This window comes from Myotis nattereri (assembly GCF_964212035.1).
Source record: "Myotis nattereri genome assembly, chromosome: 17".
In the NCBI taxonomy this organism is placed as follows: domain Eukaryota; kingdom Metazoa; phylum Chordata; class Mammalia; order Chiroptera; family Vespertilionidae; genus Myotis; species Myotis nattereri.
The window spans coordinates 11,683,163-11,703,119 of record NC_138092.1 but is presented as its reverse complement, the minus strand read 5'-3'; the positions used below and the strand labels follow the sequence as shown (position 1 = coordinate 11,703,119).

The 19,957-nt window shown below is 37.0% G+C and overlaps 1 protein-coding gene across 1 annotated transcript in view; it reads right to left on the bottom strand.

Moving 5' to 3' along the window:
• VPS13B (vacuolar protein sorting 13 homolog B) overlaps window positions 1-19,957 on the bottom strand; it is a 610,900-nt gene that overhangs the window by 376,732 nt on the left and 214,211 nt on the right. Inside the window, exons 20-21 of the mRNA XM_081111114.1 lie at window positions 12,185-12,294; window positions 4,089-4,236 (exon numbers count right to left, since the gene is read on the bottom strand). Of these exons, the coding sequence (XP_080967240.1) occupies window positions 4,089-4,236; window positions 12,185-12,294 (258 nt within the window). The remainder of the gene's footprint in view (window positions 1-4,088; window positions 4,237-12,184; window positions 12,295-19,957) is intronic.

The following is a 19,957-nucleotide window of genomic DNA, read 5'->3' as shown; positions in this document are numbered from 1 at the left end:
ATCATGTGCCAAAAACACTACATAAGTTGTTGGGGATGAACTTAAAACCAACACTGGACTTTAGGTTGAGATTATAAAAATAAAAATAAAAATTTAATAAGAATTCAGGAAAAAATTAATACTAACATTTCTCCATTGAAAGTTCCGTTTAAAAATTAAAATGTGTATTTCAGAACAATGTGAATACACTTAACACTACTGAACTGTACACTTAAAAAGGTGAAGATGGAAAAAGTAAAACAAAAGCAACAAAAGGCTCTGAATACCTTACCAAATTCATTACAGTTCAGGATGTAATGTAAACAATAATAAAAACAATGATAACTACATATAGAAGTAGGTAAACATTCAAAGGACTTACAAAACATTTTTTATTTAAAACCAAACTGGAACTGTATACTCTAATTAAAAGGGAAACAAAACGTTTTGAAACTTAAGTCTACTGAGAGCATATGGTTGGCAAAGAGCATTCTTAAGAAAAGGGAGAGACTACCACCAAGGTTCCCAGGAAAGTACAAATGGGAGCATCCAAAGGGGAAGACATGTAAGTCGTAAAGAATAAATGTTCTTTTCCCCAGGACTTCTCACCTCCTGAACATGCTCACAGTGCCAAAACAAGGCAAGCACAGGGGATTAGTTTGGTAACTGTTAATTGTTAAGCTAGCTTAGGTAAGAATTAATATTTGGTGAAGTACTAATATCCTTACCTATAAAGAGACTGCCCATCAGATATCTAACCTAAGTGTTCTAGAAATAGGGGAACAATAAAGACAGAAAAAGCAAATACCATAACTCAAAACAAAGAACCACAGTTATTGTAATTTGAAATAAAGAACATGTTGTTTATATACATCTTCATCTATATATATAAAAGGCTAATATGCAAAGTGTCCCCTCAGGAGTTCAGCTGAGAGACCGGGAGTTTGATCACTTGCTATGACATTTGCTGACCACCAGGGTGTGGTGCAGAATGAAGGAAGACCCCTGCCGGCAGCCGGCAGCTGGGGAAGGAAGGCCCCAGCCGGCAGCCGGAAGGCCCTGATCGGCCCTGATCACCGGCCAGGCCTAGGGACCTTACCCATGCATGAATTTCATGCACCAGGCCTCTAGTATTCTATAAAATAATAATAATGATAGAAAGCTATGTTTTTGGTTTATCACTTTCCTCAATATAAAATTAATTTCCTATAAAAATTAATAAATATAAGAAAGCAAAATGTATCTTGGATATTAACTGATATCATTTGTGAATTAATATGTAACTGATATAGATGTAAATTTAGAAATAAAACTTCTCCATGCATAGCAAATGCACCTTTTTCTAAAATCTATGATTTTCTATACAGTTCTATGTAATATAATTTTACTTAAATAAGAATTTCCTGTCACCTTTACCCCATTCTTAACAATTACTTGATATCAATTATTAAATATGATTTAAAGAAGAGGAATAGCCCTGGCCAGAGGCTCAGCTAGTTGGAGCATGGGAGCATGGTCCAGTACACCAAAAGGTTGCAGGCTTGATTCCCAGTCAGGGCACATACCCATGCTGTGGATTCAATCCCCAGTTGGGGCATGTAAAGAAAGAACCAATTAATGTTTCTCTTTCACATCACAGATGTTTCTTTCTCTCTCTCTCTCTCTCTCTCTCTCTCTCTCTCTCTCTCTCTCTCTCTTCCCCTCCCTCTCTCTTCCCCTCCCTACTCTTCTTCTCTCTAAAATCAATTATAAAAAATTAAAAATTTAAACAGAACAGGACTAAATAGTAATGCAGGAGGCCAGAATATGTGGTTAATATGTATATAAGATTAAATTTATTTTTATCAATTGACACTTAGTGTACATTTATTTTATTTAGAGAGGATATTTATAGGCCTTTCTGTAAATACCAGTTAAAGAGATGGTAACCAAAGGAAAAAATATCTAAATCTATATTAAAAACTTAATGCAAGTTACAAATAATCTTCCTATGATACAAAAAATAAGCATCAGCATTTTTATCAATTGATAAAGTAAATCTCAACAGAGTAAATGCTTGTGGACACTGAGAGATGAAAAACTAAAAATTCTACAAAATAAACATAACATCGCATTTTAGGAAAGTAATAGAGCACAGAATAATAATAGTTATGTATAAAACGCCACAAAAATGTATATTAGCATATTTATTGTTACTGTCAAATATGAAAATACTAACTTCTCCTCTTAACCACAAATGATCATTTGAACTTCCTTATGTACACAACCATATTTTAAATTTCTCAAAAGCAGACATTATGTCTTACTAACATGTCTACCCTCAATATCACTTACAACAGAGTCTTGCCCTTTACAGACATTTAACAGTGGGTTTTGATTTACTGAAAATATAAAACTTTTTCAATACAATTGGCAATATGAGTTATCCTATATCAGCCGTGGGCAAACTACGGCCCGCGGGCCGGATCCGGCCCGTTTGAAATGAATAAAACAAACAAAAAAAAGACCGTACCCTTTTATGTAATGATGTTTACTTTGAATTTATATTAGTTCACACAAACACTCCATCCATGCTTTTGTTCCGGCCCTCTGGTCCAGTTTAAGAACCCATTGTGGCCCTCAAGTCAAAAAGTTTGCCCACCCCTGTCCTATATAATAAAAGGGTAATATGCAAATTGACCCTAATGGCAGAATGACTGGGAACAACCAGTCGCTATAACGTGCACTAACCACCAAAGGGCAGATGCTTAATGCAGGAGTTGCCCCCTGGTGGTCAGTGTGCTCCCACAGGGGGAGCTCTGCTCAGCCACAAGCCGTGCTGACAGCTGGGAGCGCAGCGGCAGTGGCAGGAGCCTCTCCCACTCCCTGGCAGCACTAAGGATGTCTGACTGTTACTTAGGCCTGTCTAACTGCCAGTTTAGGCCTGATCCCCTGGGGAGCGGGCCTAAGCTGACAGGTGGACATCCCCCGAGGGCTCCTGGGCTTACAGAGGGATGTCTGACTGCCAGCTTAGGCCCAACCCTGGGGAGTGGGCCTAAGCGGGCAGGTGGACATCCCTTGAGGGATCCTGGACTGTTACAGGGCGCAGGCCAGACTGAAAGACACTCCCCATCTCCCTGAGTGCACAAATTTTCATGCACAGGGCCTCTAGTATGAAATAAAGCTGAATATCTAAGAAAAAATCACCTGAAGAGAGAATGGCCCATCATTACAAACATTAGAAGTTAAAGATAAAAATGCCAATTAAAATTAAATCCTAAAGTACTGTGAGTTTTTTTCTTCACAATAAAGGAAATAACATAAAATGTTTTATGGAAGAAAGTTTATGTTTTATATTTGCATGGACATTCAGCAGTTCTCCACCTTGGGTCGCGACCATTGGAAAACACATATAGCATATCAGATATTTACCTGACGATTCATAACAGTAGCAAAATTACAGTTATGAAGTAGCACCGAAAATAATTTTATGGTTGGGGGTCACCACAACACGAGGAACTGTACTAAAGGGTCGCGGCATTAGGAAGGCTGAGAACCACTGGTAGCTCAAAAAGTAAGTGAAGGGGAAGGAAAGAAAATTGAGATGTACTGTCATTTGCAAGAATTAACATTAAGAAGGAACATGCTATTGGGAGACAATTCTACAGGATCTCTTACGTTTTTTGCATGTCTCACAAGTAGAGAGAGTGAGTGCCTTTGACCCCAATGGTGTTTTCAAGGATATCTGAACAGCATGTAGCCTCAGAAGACAGAAATATTATCCTCTTTCTAAACACTGGACAAGTTTACTTACAGTCTTGCAAGGTACATATAGTGCCTCCTTCCAGAAAAAACAGCAAGCATGCTTTTCTACCCATTAGGTTCACTCAATTGAGGGCTTTTCTCCTGTAATGTATATAGGTATTACACCTATGGAAAATGGGCTAGGAGAGGGACACAAGAAAATGCTAACACTCCGGTTACTGCTAATGCTGTAAATAACAAAGTCCTTTGTCTCCAGTCCAGGAGTCTCATGTCTCTGGTCAACATTCATGAAACTGTGGCCCAGATAATTTGATAATTCAGAGGTTGGGTAAGATCACAGAACCTTTAGAATTCTGGACACATACCTGTTACTGTTTTTGTTTTTATAGGGCTGCTGGCGTACTCAGAGGCCTGATATGACTGCTGCTTTGCCAAGGGCGCACTTCCAACAGATGCCTCATCCTCTTTCCTTCTGCTAATTGGCATAACAAGAGGAACAGCAATCACAGGCTGCTGGAGAGAGTCATATGAAAAACTGAATTACAATTACGTACTAATTCATAAGCAGTGAAAGTTTAACAAGCATTACTGAGGAAAGGCCTTTACAACTTGGGGCTGAGATTTATACTTTGTCAATCCAACAACCAATTTCCGTCACCCTTTCTCTTCAGGTCCCCCCCCCCCCCCCACCCGTCTCCCACACACACACACTGAATGACATTGTAAATTACGCCCAGCTAGTGTGGCTCAGTGGTTGAGCGCCAACCTATGAACCAGGAGGTCACAGTTCGATTCTTGGTCAGGGCACATGCCCGGGTTGCAGGCTTGATCCCCAGTGAGGGGCGTGCAGGAGGCAGCCAATCAATAATTCTCTCAACATTATGTTTCTATCTCTTGCTCCCTCTCCCTTCCTCTCTGAAATCAATAAAACATATATTTTAAAAAATTATAAATTAAAATCCTGTGTGAAATCTTGAAAATAATTGTAAATTTTAGTAGAAAGTATAAAGATAAAATAGTAAGAGCAATTAAAAACTAAAACTAGCTTTGAAAATTAATGTTAGATTGCCCCAATAAATTCAATAAATACAAAAAGAAAAAGAAAAGAAAATTAATGTTAGTAGAAAATTAAAGGTTATTTTTAAAAATGATATTTTAGAGCCAAATTCTATAAACTGATTGGGTAAATTTTAATATGGACAGTCCAATATTTTCTGAGAATTGCTGAAAGTCTATTTTGTCTGACAACGTGATATCCACAGCATATTTAGAAAGCACAGAAAAATATCTATGGTTAGAGAAAGCTGGAAAACATTATGATCCTATATTGAATGCATGAGTGCTGAGCTGAACAATAAAGCAGCTGTTTCATCTTTATTCACTGAAATAAAGTCTGATGTTACCACAGATGACGCCCAATACAATCTTGTCAGATTTTTGGCAAAATAAAAGCATAGGTATTTTTATGTTTGCTGCAGGATCAAAGATCAATGTCGAACTGGGTGGAAAACAATAATCAAATGTTGGGTTTTAGCCACAAACTGAGAAGGAAATTGCAGCTTGGGAAACAACAGATGATAACCGTAATACAGCTGCATCAAACGGTGAATATGGAGGGGGCCAGCCAGGTTGCCATGGAGTCTAACATCACAACAACCACCCTTCTACAGACCCAACTCATAGGACTGAATATTATTTAGAATATGAACAAACAGTTCAATGACAACATAGGTATGTTAAAAAGCTATATAATATAATTGATCAAGTTATAAGCTAGAGGAAAAAGCAAATTATTTTACAAGTTGTTACTTAGTCTGAGTAAAAGGATAAGAAGTTAATAATGAGGAAACGAAAATATTAACTCTATGTGGGAAGCAACACAATGTAGAGTACCTGCTGTTACAGTAAATATTACGTCAAAATATTTTATACAAATATAAATAGGAAATACTATTTAAGACCTAGATGAGAAATGCTCAGCATAATGTAAGTATTGATTCAGTTAGATTCTCTTATCTATAAAATAAGGAGGTGGAGAAAACCCTTGTATGCTCTAACATTTAATAATTCCATGAGCCCTTGAATTTCTTAGCCATTATTTACAATCCTGGAATATAACCGAGAATTCTTAGAATCAAAATCAATCTATATATATATAAAAGCCTAAGGAACTGAAGGACCGTTCAACCTTTCGACCGTTCAACCGGTAGCTATGACGTGCACTGACCACCGGGGGCAGACACTCAATGCACAGGCATGGAAACATGGAACAGACTGATGAATCTCAGAGGAAAGGGAGGAGGGGGGAGGGGAGAGGGCGGGAAGAGATTAACCAAAGATCTTATATGCATAGCAGAGGCCCGGTGCACAGACTCATGCATCTGTGGGGTCCCTCAGCCTGGCCTACAGGGATCAGGCCAAAACTGGCAGCCTGACATCCCCCAAGGGGTCCCAGACTGCAAGAGGGCTTAGGCCAGGCCGAGGGACCTCACCGGTGCACGAATCCGTGCACCAGACCTCTAGTACCTAATAAATAGAGAAAATTATATGCTGCATAGTGTGTTACTAATTCAAGCATAACAGGTAAAGGATGTGATTAATGAAAGCCATAGTATTGGCAATACTCAATAAACAAACAAAAATCTTTCTTTCATTGGCTAAAACTCTGGGAGCATTTTCACATAGGTGAAAATACAATAAAAGGCCAAACAAAAAACTTTGGCTCTTATAAGCCTTCTACACACCAATATTCCAAATGCCTACAATGGCATCCAACAGACCCTCCATAAACATCTGCTGAATGATTGCTAATATAGGTGCCACACGTCAGACATGAAGAGATGCTGTATGAAGAATAAGATATGTGATTCCCTCTACTTTTCTGGAAATATGGCTACTCCGGTCAAAAATATCAAAATAAGCAGTAGTCATCTCCCATTCTCTGCTTACTTCTTCTACCTTCTGGTACTAAGTATTTCCCCAAATGTCAGCTGATTGGTCCTATTCTTGCCCCATCAATACTCCATAATCCCAAAAGACTTAAAACCTGTCATCACTCTTCCTATAAAATGTCCCTTTAATTTATTATTAATTTAATAAATGTAAAAACACAGAACAAAGAGTAAAATAACATCCATATTTTCAATATAACCAGTAATTACTAGCTATTAACATTTTATATTGGCTTCTTAAAAAAAAAAAAGGGATAGAAAATGTTAAAATAAAGGTAAAATCTCCTCTCACTGCAAACCAATAGCCCATTCCTTCCAGAATCAAACACTATTATGCTTTTGACATAATCCTTCATAATTACTAAAAACCACTTATTTATTTATGTATTTATTTATTTATAGGGTGGTTTTGGAAAAATATAAACAGATACTGTCATATTTCATATGTCCTTGGAAAACTAATTTTTTGCATTAAATAAAATTTAAAGACATCCATATTAAGAGCTACTGTACAATTTTTAACAATTAAGTATTACATCATGTGACTATGCCATGCTTTACTTATCCTCTTCACTAGATATCATCAGTTGGGTGGTCTTTAATTTTATACTATTGCAACAACAAAGTTAGATGTGACTCCTCAGGTTCATATAAATAAGACTGTAAGAGCACAGTTGTATCAAAAAGTGGGATTTTGGCATCACAGGGTACGCTCATTTTCAGTTTTACTAGATAATGCCAAGTTTATGAATTTTTACTCATAACAATGGTATATGAGTTCCTCTATTTTCTACATTTTCACCGCTACTGAAATATTGTTTTTCTCAACTAATATATTTTAAATTAAAGACGATTATTCATAAATTGATAATTATTGAAACGATGATACAGTCATAGAACTCAACTATATTATTCTCATAATTTTCCATTTCAAAGAAAATGTAAGACTAAAATAGTACATTAAAGGCATTTTAAAAAGTATGTTTTTGAGATATGTTAAATTATAGTAAAATAGTGATACAATAAAGTACTGATGAAAATGTATGTAAACTATATAAAATTCTGAAATCAAATTGGCAATATAACAAGGGCCTTAAAATATACTAAACTACATGCCTGAAGCTACTAATTACATTTCTAAAAATATATTCTAAGTGAATAATTAAAGAAAAATGCAAAGATTTAGCAATGAACATATTTACCCCAATGTTACTTATTACTCTGGATTAATAGGATTATGGGTATTAGTTAGGTTTTTTTTGGGGGGGAGGGGATTTTTTTGAGAGAGAGACAGAGGGAGGGAGGGAGAGAGAGAGGGAGAGAGAGAGGGAGAGAGAGAGGGAGAGAGAGAGAGAGAGAGAGAGAGAGAGAGAGAGAGAGAGAGAGAGAGAGAAAGGAGGAAAAAAGTTCATCAGTTGCCTCCCGCATGTGCCCCGACCAAAGATTGAACCCCAATCTTTTAGTGTATGGGACAACACTCCAACCAACTGAGCCACACCAGCCAGGTCTGTTAGTTATCTTTTAAGTAAAACTATTATTTTTGAACTTAGAAAAAATATACATTTATATTTAATTTTAAAATAGTTATGTAATAAAAATAAAAGTCAGAATTTTTGAAGGAACTTTGTATCAAATGAATGTCTAAATTACTTGAGCTGCTAAAACACTACTTGACCTTCAAGAACATCTATGGTGTACAATGAGAACTGCATTCTTTATAAAATAACCAATAAAGAATTTACAACACAGTGGAATATTATTCAGCCAGAGAAGAAAATCTTGCCATTTGCAACATGTACGGACTTTGAGGCATTAGTAAAATTAGTCAGAGAAGATATGAAATCTAAACAAAACAAGGCAACCACCACCCCCCCCTAAATAAAAAAAAATACACCCAAATTCATATATACAGAGAACAGATGAGTGGGTGCCAGAGGTTGGCAGGGGAATGGGGGGTCAAAATGGATAAATTGGTTCAAAAGGTATAAACTTTCAGTTATAAAATAAATGAGTCATGAGATGTAATGTATAAGGACGACTATAGTTAATAATATTGTACTGTATATTTGAAAGTTGCTAAGAGGGTAAATCTTAAAAGTTCTTATTATAAGGAAAAAATGTGTAACTATATTGGTGATGGATGTTAACTAAACTTATTATGGTGATCATTTCACAATATATACAAATAATAAGTTATTATGTTGTACAGCTGAAACTGATATATGTCAATTACTATAACTCAATAAAAAAAATTTAGAATATTTTTTTTCGAATGGTCCCTGACATTACCCTTACTTCTCTATGACCCATACTCTACATCACCCAAATTTTCTAAAATGCAAATCTATCTACATCAGTTTCCTATATTTCCTCTTTCCTCTGTAGGATAGTCTCAAAATCTTAGCTATATAAATAAAATATTTTATGAATTGGTTTCCAATTTCTACCAGTCTTTCTTTATAAGAAGACTTGGCTCTAGTCTGGAAACACTGCATCTTCTTTGCCTCTGCTCAAACAGGTCAGCCCAAAACAACCTTTCCTTTTTTGGCTTACGCCTATGACCCTAAGCCCAATTGTCAATTCCTCCTTTAAAAACCCACACCTGCTTGTGAGAACTATTCCTCTTTTTTGTGTGTTTATATAATCCTGTTCATATATTTAACATAGCACTTACTGAAGATGGCATTACTATTTTTTAATATATTTTATTGATTTTTTACACAGAGGAAGGGAGGGAGACAGAGTCAGAAACATCAATGAGAGAGAAACACCGATCAACTGCCTCCTGCACATCTATCTACTGGGGATGTGCCCGCAACCCAGGTACATGCCCTTGACCGGAATCGAACCTGGGACCTTTCAGTCTGCAGGCCGACGCTCTATCCACTGAGCCAAACCGGTTTCGGAGACATTACTATTTTTAATAATATTTTCAGCCATCTTGAAGAACAGAACTGCTTGCGACTAGGACCGTAGCCTCACCACCACCCAATCTGGTCTCAGATGCAAGCCGGTACCCTACAACCACTTAGGACAAAGACCTGGATACTCACGGAAACCAAGACAGCCTGACCACAGATTACTAGGAGTCACGGAGCCCATCCGCCTCCGCCCCCTCCCACCCCCCCAGGCCTCTGTGGTGGCATAGGACCTGCCAGACCCACTCCCCACGAGCAGGCTTCCTGCCAACACAGGGTGGCTGTGCAACTTAACCTTGACTCTGGGCGCGCGCACACACACACACACACGAGTCTGTTTCCTGTGGCGCAGGAGTGGGCCTCCCACCGACACAGGGCAGCTGTGCAACCCGGCCCCCCAAGCAGACCGGGCACCCTGATTCTCCCTGCAAGAGGCAGCACTGAGCACCAGTGGCTTGACTCTCGGTGCGCACACGTGGGGACTGTTTCTCATTGTGCGTGCATGGGATCCCTGATTGTCAGTGCATGTACACTGAGAGCCTGTCACTCCAATTCTCGCGCACGCACACACAGGGACCCATTCACTGCGCGAGGCTGCACCAAGTGACAGAGACTCTGAGACTGGATTCTCAGCACATGCACACGGGGTCTCTGACTCCTGGAGTGCACTTGGGGACTCTGATTTTCGGTGTACACCCGCGGGGACTTGTTTTCAGTGCAGCATATGTGGGGTCCCTGATTCTAGGTGTGAGCACGAGGCAGCACTGAGCGCTGGTGACTCTGCTGGTGACTCTGTTTCTCGGGGTGCGTGGCTCCCACTGACGCACGGCAGCCACACATCTTGGTGTGGGAGCTCTTCAGTGACACTTGGGTGGCACGACCCTCCCACTGCACATGGCTCAGGCCCCCGCATCTCAGCATTTGGACCTCCTGGTGATTGTTAGAATGGGGAGACAACAAAACAATCCCCAGAGGAAAGAAAAAGAGGAATTGCCAAGAAAGCAAATAAGTGAAACTGAGGCATGCAACACAATTTACAATAGTTAAGATTTGAAAACAGCTTAAATGCCCATTAGCAGATGAGTAGATTAGAAAGCTGTGGTACATCTACACAATGGAATACTATGCTGCTGTAAAGAAGGAATTCTTACCATTTGCAACAGCATGGATGGAACTGGAGAGTATTATGCTAAGTGAAATAAGCCAGTCAGTGAAAGAAAAATACCACGTGATCTCACTCATTTGTGAAATATAAAGAACATTATAAACTGATGAACAAAAATAGATACAGAGGCAAAGAAGCATTGAACAGACTCAAACTACAGCAGGAAGGCTGGGGAGGGTTGTGGAGGGGAGGCAAGAGACCAACTGAAGAACTTGTATGCATGCATATAAGCATAACCAATGGGCACAAGACACTGAGGGCTAGGGGGTGTGAGGGCATCTGCCGGCAGGTAGGGGAGGCCAGGGGAAGGTCAATGGGGGGGAAAAAGGAGACATACATACTATTATTTGTAATACTTTAAACAATAAAATAAAATTTAAAAAAGAATAAAAAAATAATATTTTCCAATAAACTATAAAAAGCTCTAGAGGGAGAGATATTTTCAACCATGACTTTTATATCTTAGCCCAGGTATCTAGTATACTGTCTCAAAGTCTGGAACTATTTGAAAAAGAAAGAATGGCATGGGGGAGAGAGGCAAAAGTTTCAAATGAAATTAGAACAAAGTGAAGAAAAACATTTAAAATATGCTCCTTGATATATAAGTTGTACTTTTTAGTGAATTTTTATATTCTAATGTAATTCTAAAAATGTACATTTTTCTCCTACAAACTAGGTTTAAGTTACTTCAGAAAAAAAGATATAAAGGTATTCCAAGTAGAATATTACAAAACTACAATTAAGTCAATGGGAAATGCAATTAAATATTGCATAAATTTGACCTTAAATTCTAAGTTCTGTCATTTACTGGATTTGTGACAATAGGTAAGAAAGTGTAAATAAGCATTAATTTCTTTATCTTTAAAATGGGAATAAAACCCATCTGTCAGAATTACACTTAAGTATCATGACATGGAAAATTATACTTAAGTATTCTAGAAACCACAGTTAGCTACTATTTACTTTTTAATTTATATCCTTTTAAACAAACACATATTCCAACTTTTTTGCACCAACTATCCTAATCCCAGGGTTAGGCGCCCAATGCATGTGGGTTAATAAAACTACAGATGAAGAAGAAATGTCAAAATAACAAAAAGGAAAACTAACACTTACTAAGAAATGTTTATGTATTTAATACTCTGAGAACAAACATGTAGGCACTATGAGGAAAAACAGGACAGTAAAATAGGATGACCTACCTCAACTAGCCTCTGTCATGTATCTGCTTTACAAGCAATTGTACAGAAAACACCTTTAATTATCAATGAAACTCTAAAGAATAGAAATGCTTAAAAGGGGTAGAATGGGAGACAGAAGAATTCTGCCAAGTCCATAAATGAAATCAATAGAAGAAATACCATATATAACTCTTATAAATGATAGAAAAAGATTTATTCATTGAGAAAATTATAAAAATTTCTCACCTGCTGCATATGCCGACTGGTTCGTTTCTGAGGCTGATAAATGAGCCAGGTGTATAAGACTGGATCAATATTAACTGCTAGTCCTTGTACACTACAAAGCAGTACGGCACCTAAAAAGCAAGATGTAAAAATTGTTATAATTCCTCATAAAAAATAATAAGCTTGACATCACTTCACCCTGATTAGGATAAATATGATTAAAAAGACAAAGAGCAAGTGGTGACAAACCCTCAGACATTGCTGGAGGAAAAGTAAAAATGGCACAAATACTTTGAAAAACATTTTGATATATTTTCTCCAAAAGCAGTTACCATATGACACAACAATTCTATTCCTAGATATACCGTATACTAGTACCAAGAGAACTGAAATCGTGTGCCCATGCAAAAATTTGTACATAAATATTCATAGCAGCATTAATCATAATAGTTTAAAAAGTGCGACCAACACAAGTGTCCATGAATTATTGAATGGATAAACAAAATGTGGCAAAGTCATACAATGGAAAAGTATTTATCCATAAAAATGAATGATGCATGCTAAAACACAGAAAAACCTTAAAGACCATGAGAAAAGCCAGCCACAGAAAATCACATACTGCATGATCCCATTTATATGAAATGGCCAGAGCTGGCAAATCCTTACAGACAAAAAAGGTTAGTGACTGTCAGAACCAAGAGTAAGAAAGAATGAGAAATAACTGCTAATAGATACACGGTTTTTCTAGGAGTAATGAAAATGTTCTGGAATTAGCAAATGGTGATTGTTATACAACCTTGCAAAAACAGGGTGGTGTAAAAGTAGAATTACAGTTGTTTGTATGAAAAAATAATACAATAATTAATAAATAATACAAGCATAAACTCTGTGCTTCATGTACTCACAATTGTAAACCTACTTTTGCCCCCTCCCTGTATGCTAAGAATCACTACATTATGTGCTTCAAGGAATTTTATGGAATGTGAATCATCTCATTAAAAGTGCATCTGTCTTGGACAGGCGCCCTGGCAGCCTATGAGCAGGTCCAAAAGGGGCCTTAGAAGCTGAGAGGCACAGCAGAGCCTGGCGTGACCAAGAAGAAAAAGAAAAAGGACAAAGACATTGTGAAACTGCTGGTGATCAGGGGAACGAGCAAAAAGAACAGAGAAGTGGCATGGCGTGGACAAGCGGACCCTGGCCCAGGCAGCCTTCGAAAAGACGCAGAGGAGGCAGCAAATGGAAATGACTGAAGAAAGCCTCCAAAACCCACAAGCAAAGAGTGGAGGAATTTACTAGACACCTAGAGGCACTCTGGGAGCACTGTGACATCCCCAAAGTCCGCAGGCCGAAGTCCCCTCCATCCCTGCAGCTGGGGTATGGAGTACACCAAGGGACACGAAAGGCCATGTTTGGGTCTTGTTTGGAGCCTTTGGTATTTTCTAGAAACGTTGTTTTACACCCCCTTGTGCCTTCTGTGAAGGCAGCGCTTTTCAAAGGAGTGTGCGCTCATTCGGTGAGTAAGTAAGACCATCCTTTTATTCTAGTTTCTCAGTAGCAATGAAGATGAACTTTTTCAGTTTGGATTGGAAATTATTGAGAGCTTACCCAAAGGTTAAGGTTATTTCTGGTGCATCTAACTCAGGTGGACAGCCGCCAGCTCTCTCTGCCTGGAGGAAACTGCCCTAAGGGGAGGAGAAGCTGCAAGTGCAGCCACCTGGCCAGAGAGAAAAACCACCAGAGCAAGGATGGCATGAACGCCTTGCCCTTTTCTGAGCTGAGCTGGTGGCTGGCATGCAGCCTGTTCCCCCAATATCCCATTCCAGACAAGTCAAGTGGGTATTGCCAGTGAAGACACTGCCAGTCAAGCACTGTGTTCTCTGTAATGGAACCCAGACACTGCCTGCCTCAATAGCGTCAACCGTGGGCTCCAGGCAGCCCCCATATTTAGAGTTGACACATACATGGAACCTGCTTGGCATTTCCAGCCTAAGGACACCTCAGGGTGATGGGACTAGGGCAGAGCCCCAGTGCAGACAGACGTGGGTGCAGTCTAAGGGGAAGCCCAGGTTCCAGTGCTGGAGAGCCAGGGTGTTTGTGGCCCTGAGTGTCCCTGCCTATGAGACTGCATATGCTTTTTTGACATAAGTCGGGGGGGGGGGGAGGGGGGCGGGGAGCGGAATTCAGAAGAGAAAAAATCTAAGTGTTGGGTTTGCGAGTGTCATATGTGAACTGCAGAAAAAAAGCAAAAACAGTTACTAAATTTTAAAAAGTACATTTGTCTTTAAAAAATAATAAGCTTAATATTTTTAGGCAAACACCAATTTCTATATTGGCCGTGAGAATGGAATATTATCTCCTTTTTTGTTTACCTTACAAAACTAATTCAGGATGTGAAAGGAAGCATAATTATAATCACTCAATAAATCATTGTACATTACAGCTTTAACTCTTCAGAAGCAGAGAAAGGGAGCTGCCTAGATGAAATACAAGCTAACATTCTGACGTCATACGCAAGGCTGAGGTGCAACAAGTTGTAATTCAATCCTACCAACTAAATATTTTTATCCCTCTCTGATAAAAATTAGCTCAGACAGAACTTAACTAAAGCAGAATGTCCCATTTTTAAGTTATGTATTAGTTATATAGGTTCATAAATAAAGTTTTGCATTTCTACATATGTTTTTTGATAAAAATATTAGCATCACAATGATGTATAAAATGTGAAAGAAGGCATATTTGTCAGTTTTGCCCTGAACTTTATCTATCTCCAGCATCTAGAAAAGTACCTGCCACAATGTAGGGGCTGAAAAAAAAAGTCAGGATAAACAGTAGATAGGTTAGCTGGGGAAAGCCCATTTGTTCTAAAATACTGCAGATTATTTAAACAATCAGTATTAGTGAAATTAGTATCAGTACTGAGTCCTATGAGAAATTAAGCACACAGAGCTGGAAATAGGATGGAGGACAGGGAGCAAAAGAGAAATTTCCCCTTTTTCAAAGCTTTGCACAGAATTTTCAAACAGGCAAAATTTGCCGTGTACACTCCTGTTCCACCTTACAGTGCTACTTCTCCCAAGGACCCAGAGTCAGTACAGATTCCTAAGCAGCATGCTGAGACAACACAAGCAAGTCCCCCATCCATGTACCAATGCATGTGCTGATGAGTAACGGTTCACTCAAATACATGTAAGGAAAAAAATGATGGGAGAAGCAAAATACAAGGTGATTGCAAAAGGGGACACATAAATGAAGTCAATTGAAAAATACAATTTAATATACTTTTTTCTGTAATAGAATGCAAATTCTTCCTGAGGACCTAAATTCTTCTATTTCTCAAATATCAGTAGTATGCATAACAAGGTTTAAAAATGCTATGTTATATCAAGGGGAAATAAAACAGGACTTTCTCAAAGTGATATCCAGTGTTCAAACAATTCTAGCAACTTAACTACACCTGAGACTGTCATCCCCAAGTAGTAAGAAAAACGCAGTATTATGGTATGCAGCGGGAGTTCTTTTGAATACTGCCTTTGTTTTACTACAACTCATTTTCTCAAAAAATATAATTAGGTGAGAAATAGAATTCGCCTCCAAATCTGAAAACTAAAAAAAAAAAAATGTGGCTGAGTGGGGAGAAAAATCATAAGAGAAAAAAAAATTTTTAAGCTTTTAATTTAAAAAATTAGCTGAACACATTTAAATGAACAACCCACCTTCTGCTCCCCACACCTTCTGCCCACGACCTCACACAGGCCCTGTTTTTACATTAATCACCCAAACTTGTATTTTCTTTCTCTGGATTGTTTGATACTGTTCTCACAGCACATCACCTCGTTGCCCCCTCAGACTGCTGTGTTACAAGACTGAGGGAGGTGCTAGCATACAGCCAGTGGCCTTGCAGACAAAGCAAACCGGCCCCCAGGTCCCTCACCTCCTGTTTCTGTGAGGTACTGGACTCCTCCTTCACATGATGTACCACTATATTTTGCATTTATACTTTGGTATTACACTCTTGTAGACTTGCTCTTTTATAAATGACATGTAAATAGTTTTCCACTCCCCTCCCTTCTCCAATGCCTATGGTGTTTCTCTCTCTTTCTTGTTTTTGGTCCAGTACATTTTGTTTCGGTGTATGACTCTGTTTTTTGAATCCACATCTCTCCTCTCTAGTATTTTTTAAATAAATGTTTACATTAGAAAAAAATAAAAATGAATAAATAAATGAACAATTTAAGAAATTTATTTAAATTCACGTATAATTCAATCTTAAAGATTAAAACACTTTTCTAAAATCCAAATAGAGAAATGAAATTACAATTAGATTTAAATTATTATGGACTGCTTCCTATCACACAAGCCCACTGTAATAAAACTTTACAATTAGTATTGGCATAAATATAAACAATATAAATATAAAAAACAACACAAATAACATATCATTAACAATAAAGAACGGGGTCCACCAAAAGAAAGAATAACAACAAGGAAGAAAACAACGGGATCCAGAAGACAAGGGATCCAACACAGGAGGAAAATGATGGGAATCCCCAGGATGGCAACAGTGAATAAGTGACAGGTACATGGAAAACTTAACAAACACAATTATTAAATACAGGAAAAACAAATGTTAAAAAGGCAAGGATAACCATTTACAGGATACAACATTACTGTGACATAAGTAATATTTGTAGGCAGAACTATGTAAATTCTAAAAAAAAATGACGTGCTGGATTAACCAAACCTATGATATAGTAGTGAGACCATGGGTGTATAAGAGAGATGTATGATGGATGCTAAATAGGGTGAAAGTTGGCCAATTATTATTCCCCACACTAAGACTTCAAGTAAATAGTGCTCTAAAATGAACAATAAAGAAAGAGCAACAAAAGCTATGTTATTTTAAAAATACATAAATAAACATAAAAATAATTACTGAAAAGAGTTGAAACTAGTTACCTTTTGAAAAAGGAACATTATAAAACTGGTACACTTGCCATGAGAAAGAACTGGGAAGAAGAGAAATAGAAGTAGAGGAGCCTTAGAATTTCTTGCTGAGAAATATCCTGCTAACCACCACAAAAAAATAATAAAATAAAATTTTCTTTGAAAAAAGTCTCCCATACATTGTCATGTAACTGCACAAATTAATATCTGTGAAGAGTACTCATAACACAAAATCAGCATGAGAGAGAGCAAAAGAAAACAAACAAAACAACACATTTAGTTAGACCTTCAAGTACTGGAGATATCTGAATACAGAACATAAAACAGCTATTTAAAATACAAAAGTATGGATTCATAAAGAGGAGCAGACAATGATAATGTAGCAAACAACATATTTTAAAGAAAAATGGAAATTACAGAAAGACTGATATAATTGAAGTAAAAACCTCACTAGATGGGTTAAACAGCAGATTAAATATAGTTGAAGAAAAAATAGTGAAATGCAAGAAACACAAGATAATTTAAAATAATGCATCTGACATAGAAAAAAATGAAAGAAAACTAGTAAAATGATGTTAAGAGACATGAGGACTCAGTAAGATCAAACATATGTCTAATTAGATTTCAGAGGGAGCTACTAAAGAATGGGTAAAAGGCAATATGGTTAAAAAGATAACAGCTGAGAATTTTACAAAACTGTTGAAAGGTAGTAAGCCTCAAACCCAAGAAACCCAATGAATTTAAACAGGATGATTAAAAGTAGACCTATATTAGACAAACAAAAAAGAAGCTACAAAACACTGAAGAAAAAAAGATCAGAAACGCATCCCAAATGGAGGAAAAAACAGATTATATAAGGAATAAAAAAAGCAAATAATCGCCTTGACCAGTTTGGCTCAGTAGATAGAGCGTCGGCCAATGGACTGAAGGGTCCCAAGTTCCATTCCGGTCAAGGGCACATGCCTGGATTGCAGGCTCGGTCCCCAATAGGGGGTGTGCAGGAGGCAGCCAATCAATGATTCTCTCTCATCATTGATGTTTCTATCTCTCCCTCTCTGAAATCAATAAAAATATATATTTTTTTAAAAAGCAAATAATCAACTTTTTAGCAAACAATGATATTCATTACATGATTTTACCTCAAAACTTATATATGTTATATATGTTCTTTTAAATCTATCAAATGTTATATTTAAAAGATGTTAATGGGAAAAATTTAAATTGATTTTTGAAAATAAATATATCAAGTTTTATTCTCTCTACTATCATCCATCTCAATTATTAAGCCACATATAAACTTTTTTATTTATGATGAAAAATACATAAAAATCCTATACAAACAAATCAGTATATATATATTTAAAAGTATTCAAGCCGCTAAAGACAAAAGTAAATTAAGAAATTACAGACATTCTCCATATTAGGCAAGTTATTTTAAAAGTCTTTTCAGATATGCCAGAAACTAAATGTGCTGAGTAAATTTTTAAAAACTTTCTCAATAAATTATTTGCACACCTTTTCAATTAAAATTTTAGAGAAAGGAAAAGAAAAGCAAATGTGAAAATATTTTCACAAGAAAAATTAATCTTGAAAGTCTCATTTATTTTATTATAATGAACATTTAAAAAAGAACTTCACCAGTAAGTGTTCATATAAGTTATATGATTATATTATACCAAAAAATGCCCAATGACTCCACCACGCTTGAACTTCATGAATGTTACATAGGTGATAAAACAGAATCATCTATTAATTTAACATCAATTTAGTTGAAATTATATTTAGAGGTAATGTTCTGTTAAATCTAAAGAGATATTTTCATATTATACTCAATTTACAAGATACAGCCTTTAAAAATAACACAAAAGCTCTAACATATAAGTGTGCAGACAATTAGTCTGATACTGAGTTGACTCAGAACAGATCCCCCATAAATCACTAAAATTTGGCAATATATAACTCTGTTTAATTTTAGCCTGGGAGACAACTAATGAGAAAAGTGTGCTTTACTTCTCTGCTCACTGCCAAAATGGTTCACTTATCCACATTCCACTCAGGCCTCACCAATTAGTTAAACCAAGGCACCACAGCCATTTTTAGTTACATCCTAAAAGCTAAAAAATGAGAAGTAAGAGACAGAGACCAAAGTAGCAGAGCATTAATATTACACATACATTCTTCTTGTCAGCTATAGAAACCTTGTCAACCAATGATACTGACTTGTAAAATACCAACTAATAAATGGTAAAAAAGTACCTGGCATTTATCTAGAACAAATGAACGAGACAAAAAACAAACAAACAAACAAACAAAAAACACAGACATCTAAGTTTAAAACTTACTATTTTTCTATTATGCTGCTATAGCAAAGTAAGAACTTCTTTAGATCTGTATAGCTCTTAAGAAAGTATTTGCTAATCTTCTAAGAATAATTTCAAGAATTCTGGCTAGACAGTTCAGTAAACAAAAAAGGAAGGATCGATACTTCAAAAACAAGGGAGGGTAATAAAGTCAAGACGAGTAATCACAGTCTAAGAAATGACAGAGCAGGTGTGAGCTACCGACTACTAGCAAATTTATCCAAGGTAACTGTCAAATTTAATGTAAATGAAACCAGAATTTTAGGTATGTATGGTAGCTCATGTTGCTTACTAACAATTTCCCTTCCCTTAGGACACAGAGAATCATAAGAGAACTCTACTCTATCACCCACACAACCTATCAAAGCTTTTCAACGTTCATCAGACAGCAGTTCCAAAGAAACCTAATGAAAAAAAAAACCAAAAAACTGTAAAAGTGAAAGGCCCCGTATAAGAGAAAAGGAATAAATATCAGCTTTCATTCTTGGCA